Consider the following 26,639-nt stretch of genomic DNA (forward strand, 5'->3'; position numbering starts at 1 on the left):
GCCTTTGACAGGGTCCCTCACCACATCCTTCTCTCCAAATTGGAGAGGTATGCATTTGAGGGATGGACTGTTCGGTGGGTTAAGAACTGGTTGGCTGGTCACAGCCAAAGGGTTGTGATTAATGGTTCTATATCTGGGTGGAGGCCGGTCATGTGTGGTGTCCCCCAAGGCTCAGTCTTGGGACTGGTGCTCTTCAACATCTTCATCAGTGACATAGACGATGGAATCGAGTGCACCCTCAGCAAGTTTGCAGATGACACCAATCTGAGCAGTGCAGTCGATACACTGGAGGGAAGAGAAGCCATCCAGAGGGACCTGGACAGGCTGGAGAAGTGGGCCCATGAGAACCTAATGAGGTTCAACAAGGCCAAGTGCAAGGTGCTGCACTTGGGCCGGGGCAATCCCAGGTATTTATACAAACTGGGGGAAAAAGTCCTCGAGAGCAGCCCTGCAGAGAGGGACTTCGGGGTCCTGATGGACAAGAAGCTGGACATGAGCCAGCAGTGTGCGCTAGCAGCCTGGAAGGCCAACTACGTTCTGGGCTGCATTAAAAGAGGAGTGGCCAGCAGGGAGAGGGAGGTAGTGGTCCCCTTCTACTCAGCTCTTGTGAGGCCCTATCTGGAGTACTGCATCCAGGCCTGGGACCCCCAGCACAAGAAAGACATGGAGCTCTTGGAATGAGTTCAGAGGAGGGCGACCAAGATGATCAGGGGGCTGGAGCACCTCTCCTATGAGGAAAGGTTGAGGGAACTGGGCTTATTTAGTTTGGAGAAGAGAAGGCTCCGGGGAGACCTCATTGTGGCCTTCCAATACTTGAAGGGAGTGTACAATCAGGAGGGGGAACGATTGTTCATGAGGGTGGATAGCAATAGGACAAGGGAGAATGGTTTTAAACTGAGACAGGGGAGATTTAGGTTAGATATTAGGAGGAAGTTTTGCACTCAGAGGGTGGAACAGGTTGCCCAGGGAGGTTGTGGATGCCCCATCCCTGGAGGTGTTCAAGGCCAGGCTGGACGTGGCTCTGGGCAGCCTGGTCTAGTGGTTGGCGACCCTATGAACTCAGCAGGGGGGTTGAGACTAGATGATCTTTGAGTTCCTTTTCAACTCAGGCCATTCTATGATTCTATGAGAGTAAGCACTGTAAACAATGGGATTCCACTGGCCCTGCCAGAACTATCTCTGAAAAGAATGATGGAAGGGGGGAGAAGGTTTCATAAAGCTTGTTACCCCTTTTACATTTCCAGCTAGAAGTCCTGATCTTACTTTCCCCTGGGAATGGCATGCCAGGCAGTTTGTGTTTTTATTGGAAACAAATCCACAGAGGAACTCTCCATTTTAGGAATGCAAGATCTAAAATAGTCTTTAATTGCTCTTCATGAAGAATTGAGCCGCCTTCTTCAATTTTCTACTTATTTGTTCTGGGAACCTGAAATGTGGAAGACTACTGATTTGATGTCATGCAGAGTTCATCAGTCTCAGCTGCATATTGCTTTTCCACCCAGGGACCACTTTCTGACAAGCTATATATATATTGCCGTGCATTTTAAGGTTTGACAAGTTATTCCCTTAAAAAGTAGTTTTAAAACTTTCACAGTCTTGCTGCCCTACTCTTGATCTTGGTACTTTTTCATGCTCCAAGTCTTTTGTTTGGGCTCGTAGTCTGTTTCTATAGAAAGAAGAGGCATAAATCCTCATTTAACTTGGATTCATCTGTCATGAGACATGGAAAGGAAACATCCATCAGAGAACACAGAACTCTATGGCACATGCGTCCTCTGCCTGCACAGCTGATAAACTATTCTCAACCAGTACTGGATAGTCAAAGCTATAATTACATAATTTTGTATAAATCCATATGTCAGGTCAAAAACCATGATTAATATTGTCAGGATTTTACTGCAATTCATGGAAAAGAGATATGAAGATTCTCCATAGAAGACCTCTGTAGAATGTACAGCTAGTACAGATTCCTCTTAATTCTATCAATCAGCTGAGCAGAAATCAAGCTACAATTGGTAATTTTGAAGCCTACTACAGCAACAGTTTACAGAACTTGAAAAATGTGGCTCAAAATACTTCCAGTAAAACAAATGAATTTTCATGAGCAGCAAGATACCTTAGAAGGACTGAAGAAAACTTTCATTAGATATAAGGAAAAGAAAGGAAGATTATCAAGAACTTTAAAGGTCAAATAGATTCTCTGAATCCTCTGAGTTCTAGCTCAGAGCAGAACAAGAACATGGCATACACTGTCAGTAACAACAGTAGTAAATTGAATCAGTCATCAGAGTTGAGGAACATAACACTGGCGATGTGGAGCACAGCCCTTGTAGCCTTTGGAGATTCAGACTCTACTGGCAACAGTTTTACAGGTTTATTTAGATGAGTCTCGTGATAGCTCATATTTTTCTTCATCTCATACTGAGAACAGTGATCAAGCATTCTCCCTTGTCTTATCACTACCAGACCGTGTAAAAAGTCAGTCTCCCTCCTGCTTATAAGCTCTCCTTTGAGTACTGGAAGGCCACAATGAGGTCTTCCAGGAGCCTTCTTTTCTCCAAGCTGAACAAGCCCAACTCCCTCCACCTTTTTTTCATAAGAGAGGTGCTCCAGCCCCCGACCATATTTGTGGCCCTTCTCTGGACCCATTCCAGCCGCTCTGCACTCTTTTTGTGCTGAGAACCCCTGGCCTGAATGCAATACTCCAGATGGAGTTTCATGAAGGCAGAGCAGAGGGGGGACAATCACCTCCCTCTCCCTGCTGACCACCCCTCTTTTGATGAAGCCCAGGATACAGCTGGCCTTCTGAGCTGCAAGCACACACTGCTGGCTCACATCCAGGTTTTCATCCATCAGGACCTTCTTGTCCTTGTCTGCAGGGCTGCTCTCAATGAGTTCTTCTCCCAGTCTGTGCTAATACCCAGGACTGCCCCAGCCAAACTGCAACATCTTGCACTTGGTCTCATTAAACCTCATTAGGTCCACTTTTCAAGCCTGTCCAGGTACCTCTGGGTGGCATCTCTTCCCTCTATTGTATCAACTGCACTACTCATCTTAGTATCTGCAAACTTGCTGATGGTGCCCTCGATCCTTCTGTCTATGTCATTGATAAAGAAGTTGAAGAGCACCAATCCCAAGACAGAGCCCTTGGGGACACCACTCATGACTGGCCTCTACCTGGACATAAATCCTTTTACCCTCTGGCTGTGGCCATCCAACCAACTTTTTATCCACCAAATAGTCAGGACTTCAAATCCATATCTTTCCAATTTAAAGATAAGGCTGTGATGGGGACCATGTCAAAGACCTTGCACATTTTCTGGTAGACATCATCAGTTGCCCTTCTTTTGTCCTCTGATGCCATCACTCCATCGTAGAAGGCCACCAGACTGGTCAGGCATTATCTGCCCTTGGTAAATCCATTCTGGCCGTCTCAGATCACCTCCTAGCTTCACATGTGCCTTGACATATCTTCCAGGAGGATGTGGTCCATGATCTTCCTAGGCACAGATGTGAGGCTCACTGTTCTGTAGTTCCCTGGGTCTTCCTTTCTCCTTTTCTTGAAAATGGGAGGGGAACTGTCAACTGCTCTCAGGAGAGTTGTTAAGAATACTCATAATGCCTCCAAGATGTATGAGATATGATCAACAGATCTCTTATTGCTGTGAGTGGTATCTACTGCAGCCAGCATGCTCATTGCAACCAAATTCAAAGAGACTGTGGCTGAGGACTGCAAGGATACAGAATATATTGCACAATTAGGCTTACTGAATGTGAAATTCATGAAGAATGAGGACAAAATTTGCTTTTTAATACACAGTGTACATCTGTGTCATTTTGTCACTTCATGAGTTACATCCTTTTTTTCACTTCTTCCATAAAAGTCATACTTCTCATCTCTGACAGTTCTAGCTTCATTGCCTTGTCAACTCATTTTTCTCAGTCTACATACACCAGATAGCCCTATCTCTAACTTTCTCATATCTCCTAACAGAATTTTTCTCATTTTTTTAATATATTTGCAAAACAGACTTCTGAAACACAGACACTGCAGAATTTTGTAACTGTCATGTTTTGCGTTCTTTCTTTGACTCTTTGTTTTGTTGCTTTTCTGCTGTCAGTACTCCTCTTTGTTTCATTTGTATAGACTTGGATCTAGAAATAGACACAAGGGACAGGATATTCCTACAGTGTTTATTGTAAGCTTCCGTGCTGTTGCTGCGTAAGAATTTGTGAGGCTTCAGTCTGTTCTAGCTTGCCAAGTGAGCAGCGCAGTGAGACTCACCCTACAATAGTAACCAGCAGGTGCAGTGGACAGGTTCGTGGCATTCTGCAAACTAGCAGTCTGTGTATTTCATCCTTTCCCATGATAACCAAGTTCACACCACCTTATTCAAGAAATTTCATCCACCTACATCAAGAATTATTCCTAGAAAAAAGAATACAATATTCAAGAGCCAATGGACAAAAAAGGCCAGCAGCCAAGAGGGAGCCTGTCTCTTATTTAGAAGGAAACATAACTGAGGTTTCAGATCATGGAGGCCTTAAGCATTTTATTTGAAATTACTGTCAAAACCCATGTACAAACATTCAACATTATTCAAAATTGTCATTTCCCTCTTTGCAAGTGTCTCAAATAAAAGGTCAGGCAATTCTACTTTTTATTTCTGATGACATAGCCTTTACATTGCTGCATACCACAAGAGGGACAGAGCACCCACCTTGAAGCCCTCTCTTAAACCATGGAAGACCATGGCTTAACCATAAGCTTAAGCCCACTTAAAAAAGCCTAGATGCCAGGCTTCAAAACAGTAGGGTGTCAAGTAAAAGTTAGCTATTGCTAGCTGCATCTCCTAGAAGAAATTAATTAGGATCAAGACCAACTCTTCAGGCTTCTCAAGACAACATGCAATATGTGGTCAGATATCTATCTGGACTCCATAAACTCTGTACAACAGTGGAGTTTAACAAGGGAATATAAACCATCTCCTTAGAGCAGGACACTCCCATATGTCTCAAGTCACGCACTCAGAAATAAACTTGAGGTATTCTGATTTCACTGTGTAAATAGGGAGAACTGAAATGTAGGCAAAATTTAGAGCAGCTTCAGGTAATTATATCCCAACAGTTTTTGGGAAGGCTTTTATATACCAAGCAAAGCAGAAGTCTTTTTCTTCCATTTTAATCATAGGATTTTCTCATTTTGGCTTTCTTTTTTCGCTTCTTGCTTGGTGTTCATCTAGTTGCTTTATAGCAGACCTTGATTTATAGGTTTTTAAAAGATGAAAGTCATCTGTTTCCACCAGTGTAGTTATCTTTTCATCTCTGAGGCTTAAATTTAACACAGCTTCCATAGATGCATGTCCTCATGCAATGTATCATCGTTTTATTTTAAAAATGTCTTCAGTAGCTGGTGTCTGAAATCTCAAAGACAAAATCCAAGCTGAAATGGAAGGGCTGCCACGTATACTGTTTTGTGAGATTCCTGATCGACTGCCAAACATTGTACCAGAAATACTCTCTAGCAATCACATGCAGTACCTGTAGCTTCAGACACAGGTGCCACCTCTTAATCCTTGTGATACTACACTCCACCCATTTTGCTTTGTTTCTTCAGTCCCTCCAGAAAAAGTTTCTGTAGGATTATCTCAGCTTTTTGTTGCTGCACTCCAAAGGGAAGAGGTAAATGTGAAAATACCACAGACTGTACACTAAAAGCTCAAAAGGAAGAACAAACAATTTCTTTACAATAAGGGAAAATCTGTAAGAGGATGTTGCTGTGCAGACCCCACAGTTTGCACTGGCTCCTCACTAGCATGGACCCTCACTGTGATTTTTCATTATTAACTAACACAGTGTCTGTTTAGGCTGCTCCATTAGCCTCACATTGGAGGGCTATTTGGTACAGTCTCCAGTGGAATTGCAGAGGTTGCAGTCCATAAGTATGGTGAGCAAGAAGTAGCTCAGTTCATCTTGACAGAGATTAGAGCAAAAAGTATTAAAAATACAAGCAGTTTTACATAGTAGAAATAATAGATGATAGTGACATCTCTTTATCCATTCAAGAAAGCTACAGCAACGAAATGGGAAGAAGGAAAGAATGGCTTGATCAGCCATTACCTCCTTATGAATATTTAGTGCAATCACAGTAACAAAAAAAAAAAAAAAAAAACAAGGATTAGCCAATGTAACACTTAATTTTGCCACAGCAAACTTTGTAATCCTATTCAAGATCAGAAAGAATACCCAAGTCTTTGAGATATATTGCTGAGTGACTTCTGTGAAACTCCAGTTCTTAAAAGGCATTGAAGTCTATGTTTAGAATAATACAGATAAGCGAATATGGCTGTTGGAAGACTTCTTGCTGGTTACAGCAACCATAAAGGTGAAAGGAGCAGTGGTAGCTCCTAACAGCTAGAAAAATCTTCAAGTGCACTGAGTAGTCACTACACATATATACATATAGTAGTCACAACAGGGAGTCAGCTGCAGATGACTCAATAGGAATGAGGGCTTGAGAAGGCTGTCAGAAAGTACACTGAAAAGATACTAACTCTTAGATATTTACATATTTAAAAATTGATGTTATGCACACACATAAGGGACAGAAGAATGCCGCTGGAGCATACAGTGCTCCACCAGCTTGTTTGACTGGGGTCTTGTGCACATACTTAAAAGACAAATGCCTTCAGTGTGATTCGTGTCACTTAAGTAGCCGATCTTTCCTACATAACTACCACTTACCCTTAAATCCTGCGGCATACCTGTCTTACTTTATGCTGTAATATAAATCTTACCTTCATAGTAAGCATTCAGTGAATGTCAACACTGTCATTACAGTGGAACATAAAGATATTCTTTGTCCCATCCACTTATTCTGTGATTTGTGATCCATCTGAACAGTACAGTATGATGTTTAGCTATGTTTTCCCACTGAACTGTACATCCCCTTGGGGTAATCTCATTCATGTGCCAATTCCCCACTACATAAATCACTGTCCATCCTCACTTGTAGCAAGAGTGGATGTGATTGATCTGAACTCTGGGAATTCAGCTGGGATACTTGAATGCGTGAGCTGTAAGTCAGACTGTGGTGAGCGGAGCTGTATACTGGGTTAGTGTAAGTGGTGAAACTCAAGGAATATATTGACATGTAGACATAAAGCTGATCAACATTCTTGTGTCTGCAACAAAGAAATGCAAAATAATGTCCTCCAGGACGCTGGATATATTTTGACAGTGTAAAAGCTTAATAAATCAGGGCTGGATTAACTGTATGTGAACTATTATTCAGCATTTCTCAAAAAAGCTGAATGTTTTATTTTTAAAATTTGTTTGAAGAAAGATAAGGAGAAAGAACATTCCTATCACACATGTAATTAAAATCATTCTCTTAAAAATGTACTCTGCTGGACACAATCAAAGCATCTTTGTAACTCTATGTCTAATAGCAAAGTCCTTCAGATCAGCTATGAAAAATTTATGAGTTAATAGTCTTGCTGAAAATGGCTTAGTATGAATTTTTATGAATAAAATACTTAGTTGAAAGGTAGACACCATATTTAAATCTGTATTTTATAGAAGATTTATAAAGTTTTCGTGGTCTAAAAATGAATCAGCTCTAAGTTCAAAAATCTTATGTCCGGAGTGTTAGAAAAATTGGAGAACACACCAAATTATGTTGCTCTGACACCTGAAACATTTTGCCCAGCCATACGTATGACAAACGCAGCCTCTCTTCTGTATTTTCCAAACTGCCATGAGCCAGAATCAGAAGAGATCACATATGAAGGTGAAAGAATAAAACTATTAGACCCGTTCCTACATTCCACCCAGCCAAATATCGTCACTCCAGAAAGGACGAGTAGATTATGCTTACCTAGCAAAGGATTGTAGAACAAGTATCAAATGATTTCTCACTGGGCATAACAGCCATGCCCCTAGCAGTCAGGATTGTACAGATTAGTTATGCTGGAATTTTCATTTTTAGTATCCAGAATTACTTATATCCATTTACTTGAATATGCCTGTGCTTTTGATATTACTGATACACTATATCAAGAGGTTCCAAAGAACAGTGTTTGTATTGTTTAAAAAAAACTTTTTGTTTAAAAAAAAACTTTTAAAATTACAGCTACAACAGTAATATTATGATTTATTCCTCATCTTTATATCCCTTATTCTACTGATCAGTGTCATACCCATCTTTTTTCTGCCTGAATTTAGCAGTCTGTTTCATCTTGCCTCATAAAGGAACTCTTCTTTATCACTGACCATCCTCACCAGCCTCCTCTGAACCATTTCTGGGTCTATCACATTCTTTTGGAGGTGAAAGCACCAGAGCAACCTGCAGTTTTCAAGATACTGTTGCTCCTAAATGAAATAATAACAGTTTCTCCTTTAATCTCTATTCTTTCCCTAATGGTTAACATTCCATTTGCTTTGTTGGCTGGGCTGACATTTCAGCGAACTAATCAAAAGGACTGTAAGATCTGTCTCTTCAGGAGGAATGGTTAATTTAGAGTGACTGTGTGTGTAATTTTCCACATGTACTGCACTTAGCACTACTGAATTTTGCCTGCTGCTTTAACACACAGTATTGTGCTATCTTTCCACAGCTTTTAACATTAAATTTAGATTTGACAGTCCTGCATGGTATTGTGTTGCCTGCAAATCTTGTCATTCAATCTTCAGCCTTTTCACCATGCCATTTACGAATATGCTGAACAGAATAATCACTATGGTGAAGTCTTTGGATTGTGAAAATTGACCACTTATTTCCAGCTTTTTTCCCCTTGCATCTCTTACCTAACAGACCCTATTCTTTCTCCTTCCACAGCAGAGTCTTTACTGAAGGCTCTTACTGTTAAAAGCTTTCTGAAAATGTCAGTATACTAACCAGATCACATTTATCTACATAGTCATTGTCAGCTTCAGTGACCAGCAATAGTTCCATGAGGAATGGCTTCCCTCTACAAAAGGTACACTGATCCTTCTCCAGTATATCATAATTATCCATGTGCCAGCTACCCCTCACCCTCCTTATTGCTTCCGTCCGTCTGGTGGAATGAACAGGAGACTCACTTGGTTGCTTTCCAGGACTGTCCCTAGAGACAGGTGTCACGCTTGCCACTTCCCATTCCTCTGCTACTAAGCCATTTACTGATCTAGACAGCAGATTGCATCCCGTAGTTCAGCAGCTTCACACTCAAATTCCTTCAGAGTTGTGGATGAGCGCCGTCTACATCTGGAGGTTTCTTCCTATTTTTTTTATCAATTTGTTCTGCAGTCTTTCCCATTGGCACTGCTGTTGGAGTCATTCTCAGGCTCACTCTGTCTGTCAAGCTACTCTGCATAAGTTTGGCTGCCCCCTCTTCAGTGAACATCGATGCAACTAATTCTTTTTTTTCTTTTTTTGGTGGTCTTTTTTATCTTTCACCTGAACTATCTCTTGAGATAGTTCCCTGGTCAACTCTGCACCTCTGGAACATTTGAAAGTATATTCTTAGCTCTATGTTTTAGCACTTTCCTTGTTAGAGTTCATGGCTTTTTTTGTTTTCCTGTTTGAATGCAACTTTGGAGGAAGCATTCCCCGTGAACATTTAAATTTGATTTTTAAATTTGATCTTTAAAATCTGCTTGTCAAATCTCAAGTTTGCTTTGCATTTGCCTAATGGGACTATCTGAGTCCATCAGGGAGACAGCAATTTTTTTTTCTTCCTTTTTAACAGTCTCTACCGGTTCCCATCCATGACTGCAGTGGTGCAATAGCTATTAACATTACATTATTCTACACTGAGTCATTCTAGCTCTATTTAAAAATGTAATGTTACACACTTTTCTCCAGTAAGGTAATGAATTTTCCTTTTTTGACATCTTTAATTCACATACACATGAGTTATTTTGCAGTAGTGCTGCAGAAGGCATCAAGTCTACTATACTGTAAGTCCCTTTTGCTGTCCTGTTAGCCACCAACCACTGCAAACCTCTTTTTGTCTTGTGCACTCCTCATTGTACACAGATGTAGTCATGCACATTTTCCATTTTCCAAGCTCTCTTTCTGTAATAGCACCTCTGATGTTTTTCCCTCTCTCAGAAAAAGGTGAAAAGGTGTCTTCCCCACTCAAACAGTTGTTTGCCCACCAAAGAGAAGAAACTGTGACCTGATACCCCTCACTGGAGTTTGCTTCAAATGAGGCATGGAACACATCAGTATAATTCCTCCAAGGAGAATGTATTTTTCTAACCAAGAAGTCCAAGCTCTTGTATCAACAATATACTCCAGGAAGTCCAAAACTAGAAATACACCATGGGATTTCCAGGCGCTACAAATTCTCTGCAGTGAGGAAATTTGCAGAGCAGATATCCAGCCTGTGCCTAAATCCAGGCAATGATATTAGGGCTCAATACCACTTGGAAATTCACCAAGATAGATATTCTGGAGTTGCTATTTTGCTCATTTTCCAAGTACGGACAATCTCTCGGCCTTTTGGATTCATCAACAATAATAACAGCAACAAATAATATGCAAAATCCAAAGTTCAGTTATAAAAATAGAATGCCCATATAAAAAGGAATTAAGTGTAATTAGTCTCTTTCCTGAGGTTTAATTAGAAAATGCATTAATAAAATGACAGATAGCAATGCCCTCTGCACAAATCATTTGAGGCTGCTTTTTTCATTAGATTTCCTCATTTAACATAGTATGAAAATGTGCATCCACAATTAATTTCATTTTGTGCAACAGGGAACTGTACACCTGCTTAGAGATGTGCTAGCAGAGGCAAATGTACACAGGGCTATCACAAGCAGTTTAAAAACACAGTTGAATGAGGAAACGCTTCTTAATTACAGTAAAGCTATATATATTTCATTCCGATTTTGTCTTCTGAAATTCTGTTTGTATATGCTGATTGGTTTTTCTTAACAACACAGCTAATAATAATTATAAAATATGGCCAGAGCAAAGATTCTGCAGCAAAGCTCACATGTATTGGCTACTCTTTATTCTAATGATTCGGAGAAGCTTTACAACTTTCTTTCTAATTAACCTATCAATAGTGATATAGCTTAAACACTCCTTAGGAATATTATCTTCTCATTATAGCCAGAAAACACGGTGCCCAATTTTATACCTCAGTTGTTCTTATGCATGGATGGATAGTCTGAATTAACTTGAACTGAAGCAGATTTTGTCAAGAGACATACACACAAACTACTTTCATATTTACATTTAAGTCATTCATATTCAACTTTAAAAGCATGAAGCAGAGGGAAGCTTTCGGTGTTTGAACACCGTAAGAAAGAATATAAGAGAGGAGCATTGTCTTCATCAGATGCCATCAGATCAAGAGAAGCACCAATTAATTTGGGTAAGCATTTATACCAAAGGAAATGAATATACTGCCAGGACCACATTTGGTAGGAAGAAAGAAACACAATGGTAAATTAATTTGTGTAAAAGTTGCCAGATTCATAGCTGGAACGAGCATGTTCCTTGAGAATAAATACAGATGGCAGCAGATGTGCAAGCTTCCCAAGCCAACTTGCCAATGTGCTTCAGCCTTTGGCTGGTGGGTATGTCTGATTGCTCAGGCTTTGTCATCCCTGCCAGGAAGGTTACAAATCAGAGCTGCTACCATTTCTAGGGAGTACCATGATGCAAGGCCTGCTATTGAGAACAGGAAGGGTTCCACTGACTGATTTGCATGACTGGCCACTCAACCACTGTTGGCCTAGCAATGAGTTGTGCTCATTATAGTTCTGCATACTCTGTGCAGAGTCACACTCTGACTCTGTGTAATGACATCTTCAACTTAGCATTTATTCCAAAGAGTCAAAGACAATTTAAGGCTTTGTGAGATTAAAATATTGGGCTTCAGGGGCAGCGCTCTCAAACCTTTCCTGTGCTGTTTCTGGATTTGAAATGTAGTGATTAAGATGCATGCATCCTCTCAGACAGTTATGTAAAAATTACACCTGAATTGCGTGGGAGCTGGAGGTGTTACTTTAGTGATGGTTAATTCTACGGACTTGGGGAATTTTTGTTGTTGTTCATTTCTTAGGAAAAGTGAAATCAATAAGTGCAAACTGACAGAGGAACTAAACACCTTGCAAAATGATAATGCTGTTACATTGAAGCTTATCTCTTAGAACATTTGAGTGTCTCATGTAAAAAGCTTCATGTCTCTACAAAAGGCATTGTGCTGAAATTCCTCTTAAAAATAATGGTCTAATATTCAAGTGTGTCACATTTGATGAAAGGAGCTAATGTCATAGGGTCATACCCGATAAGAGATTCATACACTCAAAGCGTGATGCTACAACACCTGTTAGGTGGCTGGTGTCCTATTAGATGCAGAAAGAAGTTCAAGTGAGTCAGAATGATATCCAATCAGTCTGGAAGGAAACTATAAAAAGTAACAAGGTAACAGAAATACTTTAAAATAAATATGAAGAGAAGGAAAGTACAGATCCATCACTCACTGAGAATGTGTAAAAGCCTGAAGTATTCAGTGTTTTCTTTCTGTCAATCTTCATCAAAATGTTCAGAAAGACCGTCTTTTCAACAGTACGCATTTCAACAAAAACAAATGAGTGTAGATAAGAATAGGGAAAAAAATTCTTAAAGAATTCTGAGATTAAAGCCAGCTGAACTTGCTGATGTTTGTGTATGCTCCGTGACTTAGAGAAAGTAATTTCTACACTATTGGTGATTGGTTCTCCATGTACTCTTGGACAACAAGGAAGTTAGTGGCAGACTCGAGAAAGGAAAACGCATCCTCTACTTTTAGAATAGAATAACAAACAAAAGTTCCTTTAAATTTCATTTTCAGAAATAATCTGTGATAAGTTATCAAAAAGTTGAAAAAGGGTGCCAACGCAAATTGCAGAAGATAAACCTTGTCAGATCAGTCTGATTTTCACTTCTTATTTTCATTTTTATTTCTTTGTGCAAAAATGGGAAGGAGAAGGTATGAGGCATCTTCTTTTCACCCTTCAACACTCCTTTATAGGAAATTCATAGAAACGGGACGAAGAAATAACATCTAGGTGGAGTCACTGTCATGTAGTTACTAAAAATAATCACTCTCAAAGGATACTCTGAGTGGTTTGCTCCTGAACTCGGATTAAGAGTGTAAAATTATAAGTGTGCTTCTGTGAGGTCTGTGATGAAATCAGCTCAATTCAACAAATTCATTAATAACTGGAGACGTATTGACAAGTAGCAAAATTCATTGATGCCAAGAGGTCATTATTGAAAGAGAGCTTAGAAAGACTTTGAGTTAGATTTCAGAGTGAACTTTTTGTACTGAAGTAGTCAATATGATAAAATTCTCTGAAATGCACTGTGCTTCTTTTAGAGCAGAGAAATCAGATGCACAATTTAAAATAGGGAATAAAACTGTAGGGGATAAATTTGGAATCCAAGCTAACCATGAGTCACAAATCTGATATGCTACAAAAATGCAAAGATCTCATTATGGAAGCGTTATTAACTAGAGTTCTTCTCCCACATGGGAAGAATTTTATCATTTTGATCAGTTCTGCCTAACCCCCAGCTTAGCAGCATCTCCAGTTTGGAGATTGTGTATGAACTTAGAAGTATCCAAAGGAGAATTACCTAAAAAAGATCACATGTGGCATGGGGATAAAGCTGTGGGAACCGGCTTCTGATCCTGAAAGGAGAGCAGTGAGGGTACACTGTAAGAGGAACTTTGTAGACCTGCTTACCCTCATCTTAGCCTTACCCCTAGCCTCACCTTGGTATATTCAAGCTCCTCTTCAATAATCACGGGATTTTAAAACGGCAGAAATAGCCCCAGAACAAAATTTCAGGCCTTTCTCTCTCCCAGATGAATGATCTACACCAGCAGCATCTGTCAAGGGTCACAACAGAAAAGTTTGTTTTATGACAAGCTCTTTGCTTTCTGAGCAGAGAAGAGGAGGGAGCGCTTCTGAATGCCTGGACTGAGTGAAAGCACATGGCGTGAAGGCCTCGTGTCAAACATCAGACAATCCATACAGGCCAGGGGAAGAAAGGAGAGGTTATAAATGTTAACTTCAGAAAAGAGTGAGAATAGGAATTCATACCTTATTAGAGACACAGGAAGTCAATTCTCAATCAACATTTTCATCTGAATTCCCCAGATATGAGGAAGTCTAACTGAAGCTCTTCCCAGGGCAAGGGTGTTCATAGCATTTCTCTTCTGTGTTGTTTTTCTTATCTAATCAGAGCTGGGCCTGTGCTGCACAGGTGCCGTAATTCAGTTACACATCAGTCAGCCCAAGACACAAATGCAGGGAAAACAATTAACCCTCTGCTCCTGCCACTATTTATTTTTCCTCTGGTCTCAATCCTTGTAATGGAAATTTCAGAGTACCCAGTTTTTGCAAACTTGTTTCTTTCCTGTCCTTCAGTCACATAACCAAGATGTGAGGCTTTTTTTTTTTTAAGCTTTCCAAGGTTGTTTGCACATACGATTTTATATTAAAAAGAGGAACTATCAAATCAGCTACTTGCTGCCTACAGAGAAAACAAATTAACCAGCTGAAATACAGAAAAGGTTATACTAATACAAGGTAGTTCCTGTACACTGGCCAATGAGAACAGAAGAAAGGCAAACAGCAAGGGAAAATGTAGCATTAACTTAACCTTTTTACATATTAAACTGTATTAAAATCTATTTCTGTCTTTCTGCTCTGGGGTGCAGGGGATTTTGTTTGAAGAACTGTGTGTGCACTGAACAACATTTATCGTTACTCATTTTAAAGGCGATTTATCAAGGAGTGTTAAAAACACCTCCTTCATTTGATCTAATCTGGCACTTCTTTTCTCAAAACACGCTAACAAGATCATTCTAAGTAACCTCTGCAAAACATGGTATATCCAGACAGGCACAGAAAAGAGTTGTCTTCAAACCACTGGAAAATATGGCTTGACTTTCACAGGATTTCTATGAGGATTTAGCTGTTTCATGGCATTTAGAAGCAAGCTCTCTCAAACTGGTGGAATTTTGTCTGCATTTGGCCTTACTAACTCCCTTGTGCGGAGAGTGTTATAAATCTATGTTTAGTCTTTGTGCAATGTAAGTGGTAAGAGAGATTTTCTGGTCTTGCTCGGAGCGTGTGCGGCAGCAACATCCAACCAGCACTGCAAAAGTCAGAGTGACACAGGCAGACCTCCATGGCCAACCACTGCATGATCCCAGGAGCACCTCTGCTGTGTGTCACTGTGCTGGATGTCATCAGAGGTATCTAAAAATCCATACTGTGTGCTACATCCATTCCTCCTAACAGAGAAAATCTCCTAAGAAAGAAATTTGCACTGCAAAAAATATGACTTTTTGGCATCGAATAATCCGGAATTTTTAGTTCCGCTGCTCAGTCTGCATCACATACCAAACATAATAGCAAGGCTCAGAGGTTTTATTTGGATCAATGGCTTTTTAGTTAAATAAAGTACTGGAGGAGATTGCATACAGTATCCTGGAAGAGTTCTTAAAAAAGACTGCAACTCCTACTGAGAAGGTATGAATTCCTATTGAGAAACACTGACATAGTGCTTTTAGTAGCATTCTTTCTGTCTCTGAACAGAAGTAGAGTCTAGATGACTTCTTGACATCCCTTCCAGTTTTCTTTGATACTAGCAGTCTTGTTGACATTTCATATTATGCACATTTATTTGGTAAATACTGTATTGCAGACTCAGGAAGGAAAGAAAGCCTCTGGAGGATTACACTTTCAGTTGACAGAAATACAATAGCAGCAAAGAAAGCATACAGAACAGAAAGCATTCCAATGTCCAAGGCCAGCAAAGAGCTGGTTTTGTCAACAGAGGCTTGTAAGAGGAAAAGGAAGCACTCGTCACCCAGAGATCTGTATAGTCTCTTTAAAACCCTCTGTCGGATGTATGCAGCAGTGTTATTTCAGTGGTAGGGTGTACACAGCTCCCCACGGTGAGGAATACACAGACGCAAACCAAGGCAGGTGTGACCCCCCCCCCCGAGCAGCTGTGCTCTCATAGCACTGATAAATGCGTTTGCTGAGCCCACCCAGCTGAGACCTTCACGCAGCTCTTGGCAGCCCATCTCCTGGACGTGCACCTCTACCGACACCAGGATCTCCATCCAGGTGTTCCTTCTAACAGCACCTGGATGCGCCTGCAGTGCAGCTGCAAAACCTCACCTCTGGAGGCTGCAGTGCTGCTATACAGGGCTGTGGCCTTGCTGTGCTGCTCACTGAACCATCCCACAGAATTAGTGTGTGGTCATGGTACTGCACCAAGCTGCTGTAGAGCTGCTGCCTGCTCCGTGTGCTGCCTGCCGTGCTGACCATGCAAAGTAAGCACTCTGCTGTTCAGCGCAGGGGTTTCCTGCCTGAGCTGACTTCTCACTGAGCAAAGGGCACATCCAGAACAAGGCAAGGTGTGAGGGAGATAGGAGTGGGAGACACAGACAGCAGTGCCCTGCTTTGTAGCTAGAGAGACAGAAAAGTACTAAGGAGGCTGAATGACTGCAAAGCAGCCAGGAGAGCAGCAACAGAAATCTGTAATAAGAGCTGTGGGGCCAGCCACTCTGAGCAGACACCCCGGTGAAAACCACCTGTGGGTAACTAGTGCAAATCACACTCCTGAGAATCCAGCACGCGTGCTTGATCTGGGTAGCGGCTGCTGCAGCAACTTGCCTTTCCTTCTCTAGTTTGCAACACTAAATTTGGTGTGAAACCTTCCTGCCAAGATTTGGATAGTCAAATGGCAGATCCCAGTGTTTGTACTCTGACACTCTCTTTTCTCTGAGAAAACAGCCAATTCCATGTAGCAGCGGTGTTCTCAGGCCGGTACAACTCCGCAAGGTGAACTGTAGCATGATAACATGTTTCCAGTGATTCCAACGTATCAAGCAATTCACAAAACCTCTTCAGTGTAGAAGGTACAAGAGAGGTTACAAACACATTGCTCTGATTTCAGCAGGAGATGAGCAGCATTTGATACATCCCATTCAGAATCCATCTTGGAGGTTATTTAATCTGCCAGTGATATCCTTCAGACAGACAGGAACAAATTTGCCTTGATGTGTCTGTCTGTCATTCAAGTAACCTGTGATCCATTGAATATGTCTCTTCCTGAAACGCTCATTTTCCTGCAATTCTGTCTGACTCAATGTTCTTCTTACCTGACAGGTAGGGGATCAAATAATTGAAATCAATGGAGAAAGCACAAGGGACATGACACATGCCAGAGCAATAGAGCTAATCAAGTCTGGTGGCAGGAGAGTGCGACTGTTGTTGAAACGTGGAACAGGCCAGGTCCCTGAATATGGTGGGTTTTCATCTTTATGTTTTTCTATGTGCATGAACCTATATAAGTTAATTATACTGGTGTTAAGTAGCAATTGCAAATTAATATATTGTCATGTGTTAAGGCATATTAAGTACAGACTTAATTCTTTACCTGAGTACACATGGACTTATTCACATTTAAGTGCTTTCTTGGCTCAAGGCCACACATAGATGTGTGTACATCACTGTCCTCTGCTGCCCTCCCAACACAGACAATGGCTTAGAAGATGTGCATTGGAGGAAGCACTTTGAACTCTTTAGAGGATATCTCTGAGTGTGCTGGGAGTTGCTGATTTGCCTGTAAGCTTTCCTCTGTTGGTATCTCTCTGCACATTTTGAATCACAGCAGATGGTCTTGTTGCCACATCATTCAGGGGCTCGGGTTTAAACTCCAAGCATTAAAAAGAATGTACTTTGTCAACGCTACCCACTGTATTATCTCTGACAATATACACAGACAATCAAGTAGAAGCCAAGTCTGAATAGAAAAGGAGACTTGCCTGTGATGGGAAAGCAAGATTCATTCTTCCCACGTTTGATTGCTGAAACTTTTTCAAATATTCCGAAGTCCAAGCCATTTAGACACTATAGAAACCTTATTTCACTACTGAAACTACAAGAAATAAAAATAAATTATCCAAAGGTAATTCAAAGACAAAAAGCACTTTTTTTGAATTGAAATTAGGTCTTCAAGAACAGCACGACCATGCCATATATTTGCATAAGTTCTATGATGTGTGCAGCTGGGCCTTAAATATCAGAGAAAAATGTTTTTTAAATAAAAGTTCCTTGACATCCGTACGCTAGTTCATCCAAAAATCCCTTAATTTTTTCTAATATTCTGTTTGAAGTTCCGGAATCATTTCCCATTAGAATCAGTAATTGCAGTAGCATATGAAAATGCAAAGTAATACTTAGGTTTAAATGTAGGTTCAGGTCATCCTTTGTTATCAACAAAAACTCATTACCTCGGTTGGAGGCATTAAAGTCAGTTCCACTGAAAGCCAGTGCTTTACCAGCTCTCAGTCTATGTGGTAATTGCTCTATTTTCCTCTCTGAACGAGAGCCAATCCTATGGCTCAGGCAACACTTGGGATAGCACTGGTTGCATTTTTACCAGCTTTCAAGAGTTTCTGGGTCAGAACCTTCTCGCCTGGTGATAAAGTTGGTCAGCTGTATATTTTGTGAGTGGGAACAAAGCCAAAATGGCTGTCAGTGATTATGATAAATTGGTACAAAGATAATAAATAACAATTTTAGCCAACCCCTCCAGGAAGACCTCCAACAGAGATTCAGATCACCTCCAGAACTTTTATGTAGAGAGTGGAGCATCATTTTTAATGAAAGAACAGAGACAAGAGTCCACTACTGACTTAGCAGTAGTAATCTTCAAATAGCAGAGACATGTTCCAGCCATTCTCAGGTTCCTTGGAAAATGATTTAATTTAATGGGGGTCATGGGATGCTGCTGAGACCAAAGAATCCATGCCAGACTTGATTACAGTTTGGAGCCTTTCCAAATCTGCCTTTCTTAAGTTCCTAGTTCTGGATGGCACTTAAACTTAGGCTTGTGGGAGATCTAAAATGTTCATACAGTCTTATAGATCTGTACCTTACTACAAAGTCATAAGCAAATAAAAATAAATGGGAAAAAAAAATGTTCAGTGTATATAATACTGTTCTGGGAAAAACAATCCCCCAACAGATGTAAAGGAGCGTGAACTTTCCTTTCCCCAGAAGTACGAAAATACAGATAAACCACTACAAATCTGGGCACAGTTTGTAGTAATAACAGGACAAAAATTAGATAAATTCACATGTAAGTTTAAAGCATTGCTTACCATTTGGAAAGTCTGTGTAAAATTGCAGATTATTGTGATATATGCTCTAAGGCACTATTGGCACTAAGGCACATGTTTAGTGATGGAACTTGGTAGGTAATGTTGACAGTTGTAGTTGATGATCTTAAAGGTGTTTTCCAACCCAGATGATTCTATGATTCTCTGATTCTATAGAAGTTGCTACCAAGAATTGCTGTTTAATGAGAGAGTTAATAATTTTCCTAGCTGCATCCCCAGCTTACTGTTCCACATGGGAGAACTAGGTAGCAGTGCTTGAAATCCATGTTTACCTACTGCACAGAAACAGCAGTAAAAGAGTTCAAAAATTACTTTGTAATGTACACATAATCTACAGAAAGCATCAGAGCAGAGAGTAACATCTGCATGTCTGCAGTTCTTAATGTGAACATGACATGGGCAGAGAAATATTAGGACTGTGTTCAGTCTGCAGGTGGAATGGAAACAAAATAAGCAGCTGCTTTTGAAAAGATCTGATATTCAGGTCCTCCCTAGTTCATTTCCAAAGCAATAAAAAGTGTTATATGAATAAACAGAAAGTGCACATAAAAATCAACAGCATCTTTTTGGAAACTTATAAACAAAACAACAAATAGAAACAATGAACACCAAAGGGCACTTCTCAAGAAGGACAGAATCTCAAGGATAAGACAGCACGCTGCAAAGAGTGTTTATCGGAGTATTGATGACAGAAACTCCCAGAAAATAATGTACTTTCTGAATTAAGGAAAACTGAGCACAAAAAAGATTGTGACAAGTAAGGTCAAGGACAAAGTGGACCCGAAGACATCAAAGTAGTCCAAACACAGCAGTTATTTCTTCTCACCAGAACTGTTCTGTTGAGCTGTAATAAGACTAATTGCAGCTTTTCTTTTTTTCTACTGAAGGAATCAGCCTTTTTTTGTTGTTCTTAGCAAGTACATGTCAGAAATCTCTCTTATCACCATCAGTGTCCAGCTCTGCATCCCCTCAGATGGAAACAGGACTTGGCTGAGCATCAAAATGCAAGGCTGAAGGACCTACTGGATTGCGTCAGTGTTGTGGCACAGACGACTGGAGAGGAATACAAACAAAGAAGCGGCATATCAGAATGCTTTCCTGGCGCTTCTCTCTCAGTCTCTGACAAGTGAAAGGTCAGCGCTTCCTAAATCAGCTGCAGGCAGGCTGCATTTCAAGCCCTTTCCAAGTGCAGTGGCTTTCGGACTCATGGTACTAAGAAGGAAGGTTGCCCAGAACAGGTGAAACCAGCAGGCTAAAAAATGCCACATTATCGTCTTTCAGTCTTTAACTTTGTATTTTCTTAGAGCAATGTAATCAATTCTTTTTAAATTCCAGAGCCATTGTTCTGTTAGCACAAAATATGACAGCATGAAGTTAAGTATAAGAAATGTCAGTGTAGGAATGCCAATGTGATTGGCATCAGTGAAAGCAGTGTTAAGAAAAAGCCAACAGTCATAAGAAAGTGGTCTGTGAAAGAGAAAAATGTATACTGAAAAGCAGAAAGCTTTCAGCAAAGAAACTAAGAGCACTCCTGAGAGGGTGTAAGTCTGAATGAGAGATGTCTGTCTGTGCCACCTGGAAATCCGTCCTTGTAAGTACATCGCGGGAAACTCTGGCTGAGCTGAGGCACTGCATAAACCTAGGGAAAGGAATAAAGAGTGTTATAAAAGCACCATTTGCTTCAATGCCAGCTGCAAATTTTGCAAATTCCAGAGATCCCAGAGCACTTCAGAGAGAGAAGGTCCCGTGTAGCCAGAAATCCTATGCTGGTGTGCGCACTTTTATCAGAAGATATGTGGAGTACAGATATGATAAATGCTCTGAAACAGAAGCTGATTCACAGCAGAGTGCACCAAAAGAAGCTTAGAAGATGGATATTTTATCACCCAGTATCTCAGAACGTGTTTGCTGAGGATAAGGAAAGTCGGAGGAACTGGACTTTCCCCGGTTGAATTGCCACGGCTCGTCCAAACCCAAAGAACAGCAGCACTGTGTTCCATAGGAAACAGTTTGCCAGACTCATTCTCTGAAGGATCAAGACCACAGTTAGAAATCATATTACTGCACAAGTGCTGCTGGGAATCCCAATCCTGTAGTGCCCTTCGTGCCCAGGGATTGCTGCAGGAAATGCCAGGTTTCGTACATGTCATGATACACAACGTTCTCAGCCAGTGTTTCGGCACTGAGCACTTCTCAGCCCAGCAATAAATACAACTTGTTTAAAGCAGCAGACCAAGATTTTTCTCAAAATGTCTGCTTAATTTCCAATTTATGCATCTGTCAAAGTTATCGACTTCAGCAGGAGCTACTGCTTGCTCATGCCGTGGTAGTCTAATTACAGGCACTCATATTTTTCAGGCCTTATCCCTATCTGTAAGAACATCATCAGAAACACATCTATATTGAACAGCTGAGCACTGGGACGAAGAGGCATCCCTAAAGGCAAAATGTGGGAAAATTGTTCACAACATCCAAAAATAATAACATTCGGGTTTAAATAAAACTAACAGATCACAGCCTCTCCATCCAACAGTGGGCTCTGCAAGAGGCAGGTTAATTCTAATGACAGATCTGCCCCAGGAAGCTACAGCTTTCTCCAGCAACAACCTGAATTTTTCTAAATATCAGTGGAAGAAAGTCCCTAGGAAAACCTGTGATGTTTTACTCTTAGTCTCGGCAGTGCTGGCAACTTCCTTTTTCTGGCTTACTGCTCCTAGCATTTCCTTTCATTACATAAAAATACATTAAAATATGTAAGTAATTATAAGAAGAATTTGAAAGCAATGTATTTTACAATCAAAAAAACTGTAATCTGGGCTAAAAGGTGGAGGAGGCTGAGGCATGATTAACCCCTGAACAGTGACTTGTGAGTGGACTCTATCCCAGCAGCAAGGCACAGCTTCCACCCCCATCCTACTTCCCTGCTGGTGCCAAAGGATAGAAATACTGAATTTCATCCACAAGAAAGATTTTAAAGAAAGCCTATTTGGTTCCCTTCCTGCTTTCACAGCAGGACTTCACTTTCTATCAAGTTTCTATCAGTTTTTGTCATTTTTCATTTAGTTTTAAGTTGTTTAGCACCTGCTGCAGAAAGTTGGAAGTTTTAGGGACTCCAGTCCATTGACATCAACATTTATGAAAAACTTCCCCTTTCCCTTCTTTGGAAATCTGGGTCCAGCCTTGCACGTGATGTGCTGGGACAATCAGAATCATGAGGTCTGGCACACAAGGGACTTGTGTCTCATGGCTGGCTGTCATTTCATAGAAATCATAGAATACCCAGAGTTGGAAAGGACCCATAAGGATCATCGAGTCCACCTCCAGCTTGGTGGCTCTGTACAATCTCTTTTCTTTACCTCTCTCTTCTCCCTTGTTTGACTTTGTTAAAAAATTGTGCTCAGATACCACTGTGCATTTTCAAGATGTGTGGCTTCACATGAAGCTGTCATGTACAAAACCCACTCTGTGGATCACCATAGAATCATAGAATCATAGAATGGTTTGAGTTGGAAGGGACCTTTAAGATCATCTAGTTCCAACCCCCTGCTGTAGGCAGGGGCAGGTTGCTCACAGCCCCATCCAGCCTGGCCTTGAATGCTACCAGGGAGGGGGCATTCACAACCTCTCTGGGCAACCTGTTCCAGTGTCTCACCACCCTCACAGTAAAGAATTTCTTCCTAATATCTAGTCTAAATCTGCCTTCTTCCAGTTTGCAACCATTTCCCCTCATCCTGTCACTACATGCCCTTATAAAAAGTTCCTCCTCAGTATTTACGACATGATTTTGCAAACTACGGTTTAGATTCATTTTTGGTTGTTTAAGGAAAAGTTATGCACATGACAAGTAAAGCTTCAGTATACACAAAGTCACTGCTGGTTAATAGACGAAACCTGCAAGTTATTTAGCAGGAAGCCATTTCTGAAAGGCCTTGAAGTAACTCTCAGTTCATGTTCCAGCACTGCCCCATCAACTGAGACAAAAAATGTCAGAGTTGATACCAATGCAAGGATTTTTCATGCAAACTAATTGGCACAGTTCTGAAATTTGTTAAACCTTTTGCTTTTAATTTGTCATGACTCCTTCAAAAAGCACCTCAAGATGTACTCTGCACACACGGTTCAGGTGACTCTACCTCCTGAGTATAAACACAAAGTAGTTGAAATTATTCACTAATACTTAGACTTACAGCATGCTTATTTGTCTCGGCTTTACAGAAATACTTCTTTCCTGTTACATATACACTTTTTATTCGGTTGTTCTAAACGTACTAAGAATTCTCTGCTCTAACAATAGTGAAATATCTTTATGTCACTGGTTCTGTTAATTCTAATGATTGGTCCTAGGCTGTTCCTCCCCTTCCTTTAGGAATGGTACCTTCCAGTCTCTCCATGTGCATGAAAAGTGACAAGCATGGGTCCCCATATTTCTACTTATTGGGCCACCCTAAAGACACGGTTTGTAAACTCTGCATGTATATTATCTTTCTCTAATATGCTTTTGTTTCTCACAGTTGTTAATTGAGTCTTTTCTACCTTTTTCTTACACTCTTGCTCTTTTAGTAGTTTCTAAATTCAACTCTCCTTTTATAACTAGTTATCTTAGATCACAAAGCACCTATGCATTTTACAGAAGTATTTTAATATCCTACATATTTGGTTCTTTGAGTTCCACTACTGCTAGTGCAAGAAGCACAGCTTCTTAGGTCTGCTATATATCTGCTTTTCCTCATGACAAAACTACAGAGAGCCAAAGCCATAATTATCTCCGTCGTTATGGTCCTTGGCTTGCAAAAATAGCAGTGATGTGAAGGTGGAAGTTACATGCTGATCTCAAATCATATTTATCTGCAGCTTCTTGAAGAAATAACTAATGTAAAATCGAAGACTATTTTGGGAACAGTCTGTAAGGCAGTATGCATTTTTTAAACCTGATGGCTTTGCTGAATTTATACATAACACTTTGCACATGATTTCAAGCTATTTTCCTGAGATCCTACTGCACAAGTTGTTCAGATACGAAAAAATTGTAATATACGCTCACAGCCCAGAAATGATACCTGGAAAGCAAAGGAAAAGGAAAATGTGTTTTTCCTAGCTTTTATTGATTGCTGTCATCACAGAAAACCCAGAAGTGTTCAGATGAATTCAGTCTCCCTGCTATTATTGACTTTGTATGCTGTAGTGTATTTGCTCTAATTATAAGGCAAGTTTCACGCTATTGAAGCAGATAGATTGGAAACAGAAAGGAGGCTATTCCCAAAGGTATCCTCCAGCTTCTGTACTTTGAGTAGATCCTCACAGAATTCCTGCTTACAGCCCCCCATTAGAAAGCTGTGTTTAAGTGACCAGTTTGGGGCATGCAAATCAGGGTAATTTAATCTATTGCTTGCAGGTGTTGCCGGTTACAGCTTATTTCTGGCTTGTGTCTGCAAAGAATTTTTGGAAAGCAGACATTCCCTTGCGTTTTGCTAGCGCAGAACTGGACACATGTAGAGACCATTGGAAAATTGCAGCAGTGTAGTTCGAGTCTGATCTGTACATCAGTGTCTTTCCCCATCTGGTCTGAGATCCCTCATCAACACAGAAGTTCCTATGTAGTGTAAAACGCTGAATAGCACCAGTCCTTGCAGTCATCCTCACCTTAGTTCTGCTTCACTGACCTTGGCGTGTCAAGAAAAGTCATTCAGAGAGATCATGAGGTTAGGAACCTGCCTGGTGGTAGGGCCAGTTTGCCAGTCTCTGTTGTCACAGTGAGCTGAGGTTCTGGCATAAGTATTATACGTGAATAATCATTACTTTCTATGCATTAGTTTTGTTTTTTCTCCAATAGCATAACAGACACAGGAAATAAATCTTCCTAAAACAAGTAGAAATTCAAATTATCTATAAATGCAGTTTAGTTGTGCAGCCACTCCACTGATTATTTATTGGGAAGGAAGTGTTGGGACAGATCAAACGAAAACATCTGTCTTAGAACATGTTTCACTTTCCTTTGTTTTTAATGGAACAGTGTGGTGGGACAGAGAGGGATTTTCTTAAAGAGTCAGTTTTGCAAGGTTTGTCCCAACCAGATGTGTGTGCTACCTTCATAGTAAAAAGCCCATCTGTTAGAGCCCTGACTGAGGATGTGAATCAAATCTCCTGGCACAGGGAACAGATACATCAGCCTTTCTGATATGTCTTAGGAGAGGCCTCTACCATGACATTACAAGTCAGTCTGTTATAAGTCTGCATTTCTCTCACAAGAGTTGTTCCATTTTGTATAAATAATCATTTATTGAAGTTATCAGTAGGCTTAGCTGAATTTAGATATAGCAAAGGAGAGATGCAGTTGCTAGAAAGTAAATCCAGATCAAGTGATACCTGCTTAGGTTCTGTGCTTTCATGCAGAACAGGTTAGTTAGCAGGCACTGTATCTATATTTGCAAAAAAGCATGAAAAATTTGTGAGCTTATATTGTGTTCTTGTTGTTTAGATATAGAAAATCTCCAGCCTTCAGAAATCTCCAGGCAGCTGCAAACTTCAATCTTCTAATTCCTTAACTCTGTTAGTATGCCAGAAGCTTTTATCGTTGGATAATGCATGGCTAAAGCATCTGGGCCTAAACATTTAGCCACATATGCCTACCTGTTCAGAGTACTGATCAGATAATCCTATTCATCCTATTTTTAGTACTCACTTTACAAATCTCCAGAGCTGAGGTTGGGTGTTATTCGAAACTTGAACTAGCCCATATATCATTCATCTGATGTGAACGCAAAAAATCAATAGTCATTTTGGAAAAGTGCCCTTTCATTCAGGGACCACCTTGATGGAACTGTGAACATTCATTCATATTCATGCCGCATTTCCAATACCACCTTGTTATTTCTGACAGCACCAACTTAATTTCAGGAACCTGCAGTGTGTAAAAAAAAAAAAAAAAGAAAAAAAAAAACCCACTAACTTAACCAAATGAATCAAAACACTGGTTAATAAAATTGGTCTAAAACCATCAGGCAATTTGAATATGAGCCCCCACAGGTTCTAGCTGTTTTATTGCTACAAGTGAAAACTGTTCAAGGACAAAATTGAATATTAAAATTTGTTTTGCAAACATGTCCTTATTTTTTAATAAATATGTAGCAGCTGGCGGGAAAGTAGAACATCCTTCTGTTAAATAACAGTGTATGCATATCTATATGCACAGCAACTTTCTGTTTTAAAAGATATATAGACCTTTTACATAGGTATCCCTTGATGAAGAAATAGAAAACATGCTTTAGAAAGGGAGATGGAAAAATTACTGAGTTTTGTGGCTATGTTTTTGAACTTCTAGTGGAGCGATACCATTTCCTAACATTTAAATGCAGAAATACCAAATCCATTCCATAGTCCTAAATGTTGCTTTTGTAATTATACCTCCAGAGACTTTGGTTAGTCCAGCTGAGTTCTCTAACC

The 26,639-nt window shown here is 40.3% G+C and overlaps 1 protein-coding gene across 11 annotated transcripts in view; it reads left to right on the top strand.

Moving 5' to 3' along the window:
* MAGI2 (membrane associated guanylate kinase, WW and PDZ domain containing 2) overlaps nucleotides 1-26,639 on the top strand; it is a 735,464-nt gene that overhangs the window by 694,467 nt on the left and 14,358 nt on the right. For 7 of the 11 annotated variants that reach the window (XM_021384481.1, XM_021384480.1, XM_021384487.1 and 4 more), the window contains one exon: nucleotides 17,182-17,320. In XM_021384481.1, the coding sequence (XP_021240156.1) occupies nucleotides 17,182-17,320 (139 nt within the window). Of the gene's footprint in view, nucleotides 1-17,181; nucleotides 17,321-23,543; nucleotides 23,655-26,639 lie in introns of all 11 variants that reach the window. The other 4 variants (XM_021384488.1, XM_021384490.1, XM_021384491.1 and 1 more) reach the window with 2 other exon arrangements.

This window comes from Numida meleagris, chromosome 1, assembly GCF_002078875.1.
Source record: "Numida meleagris isolate 19003 breed g44 Domestic line chromosome 1, NumMel1.0, whole genome shotgun sequence".
In the NCBI taxonomy this organism is placed as follows: domain Eukaryota; kingdom Metazoa; phylum Chordata; class Aves; order Galliformes; family Numididae; genus Numida; species Numida meleagris.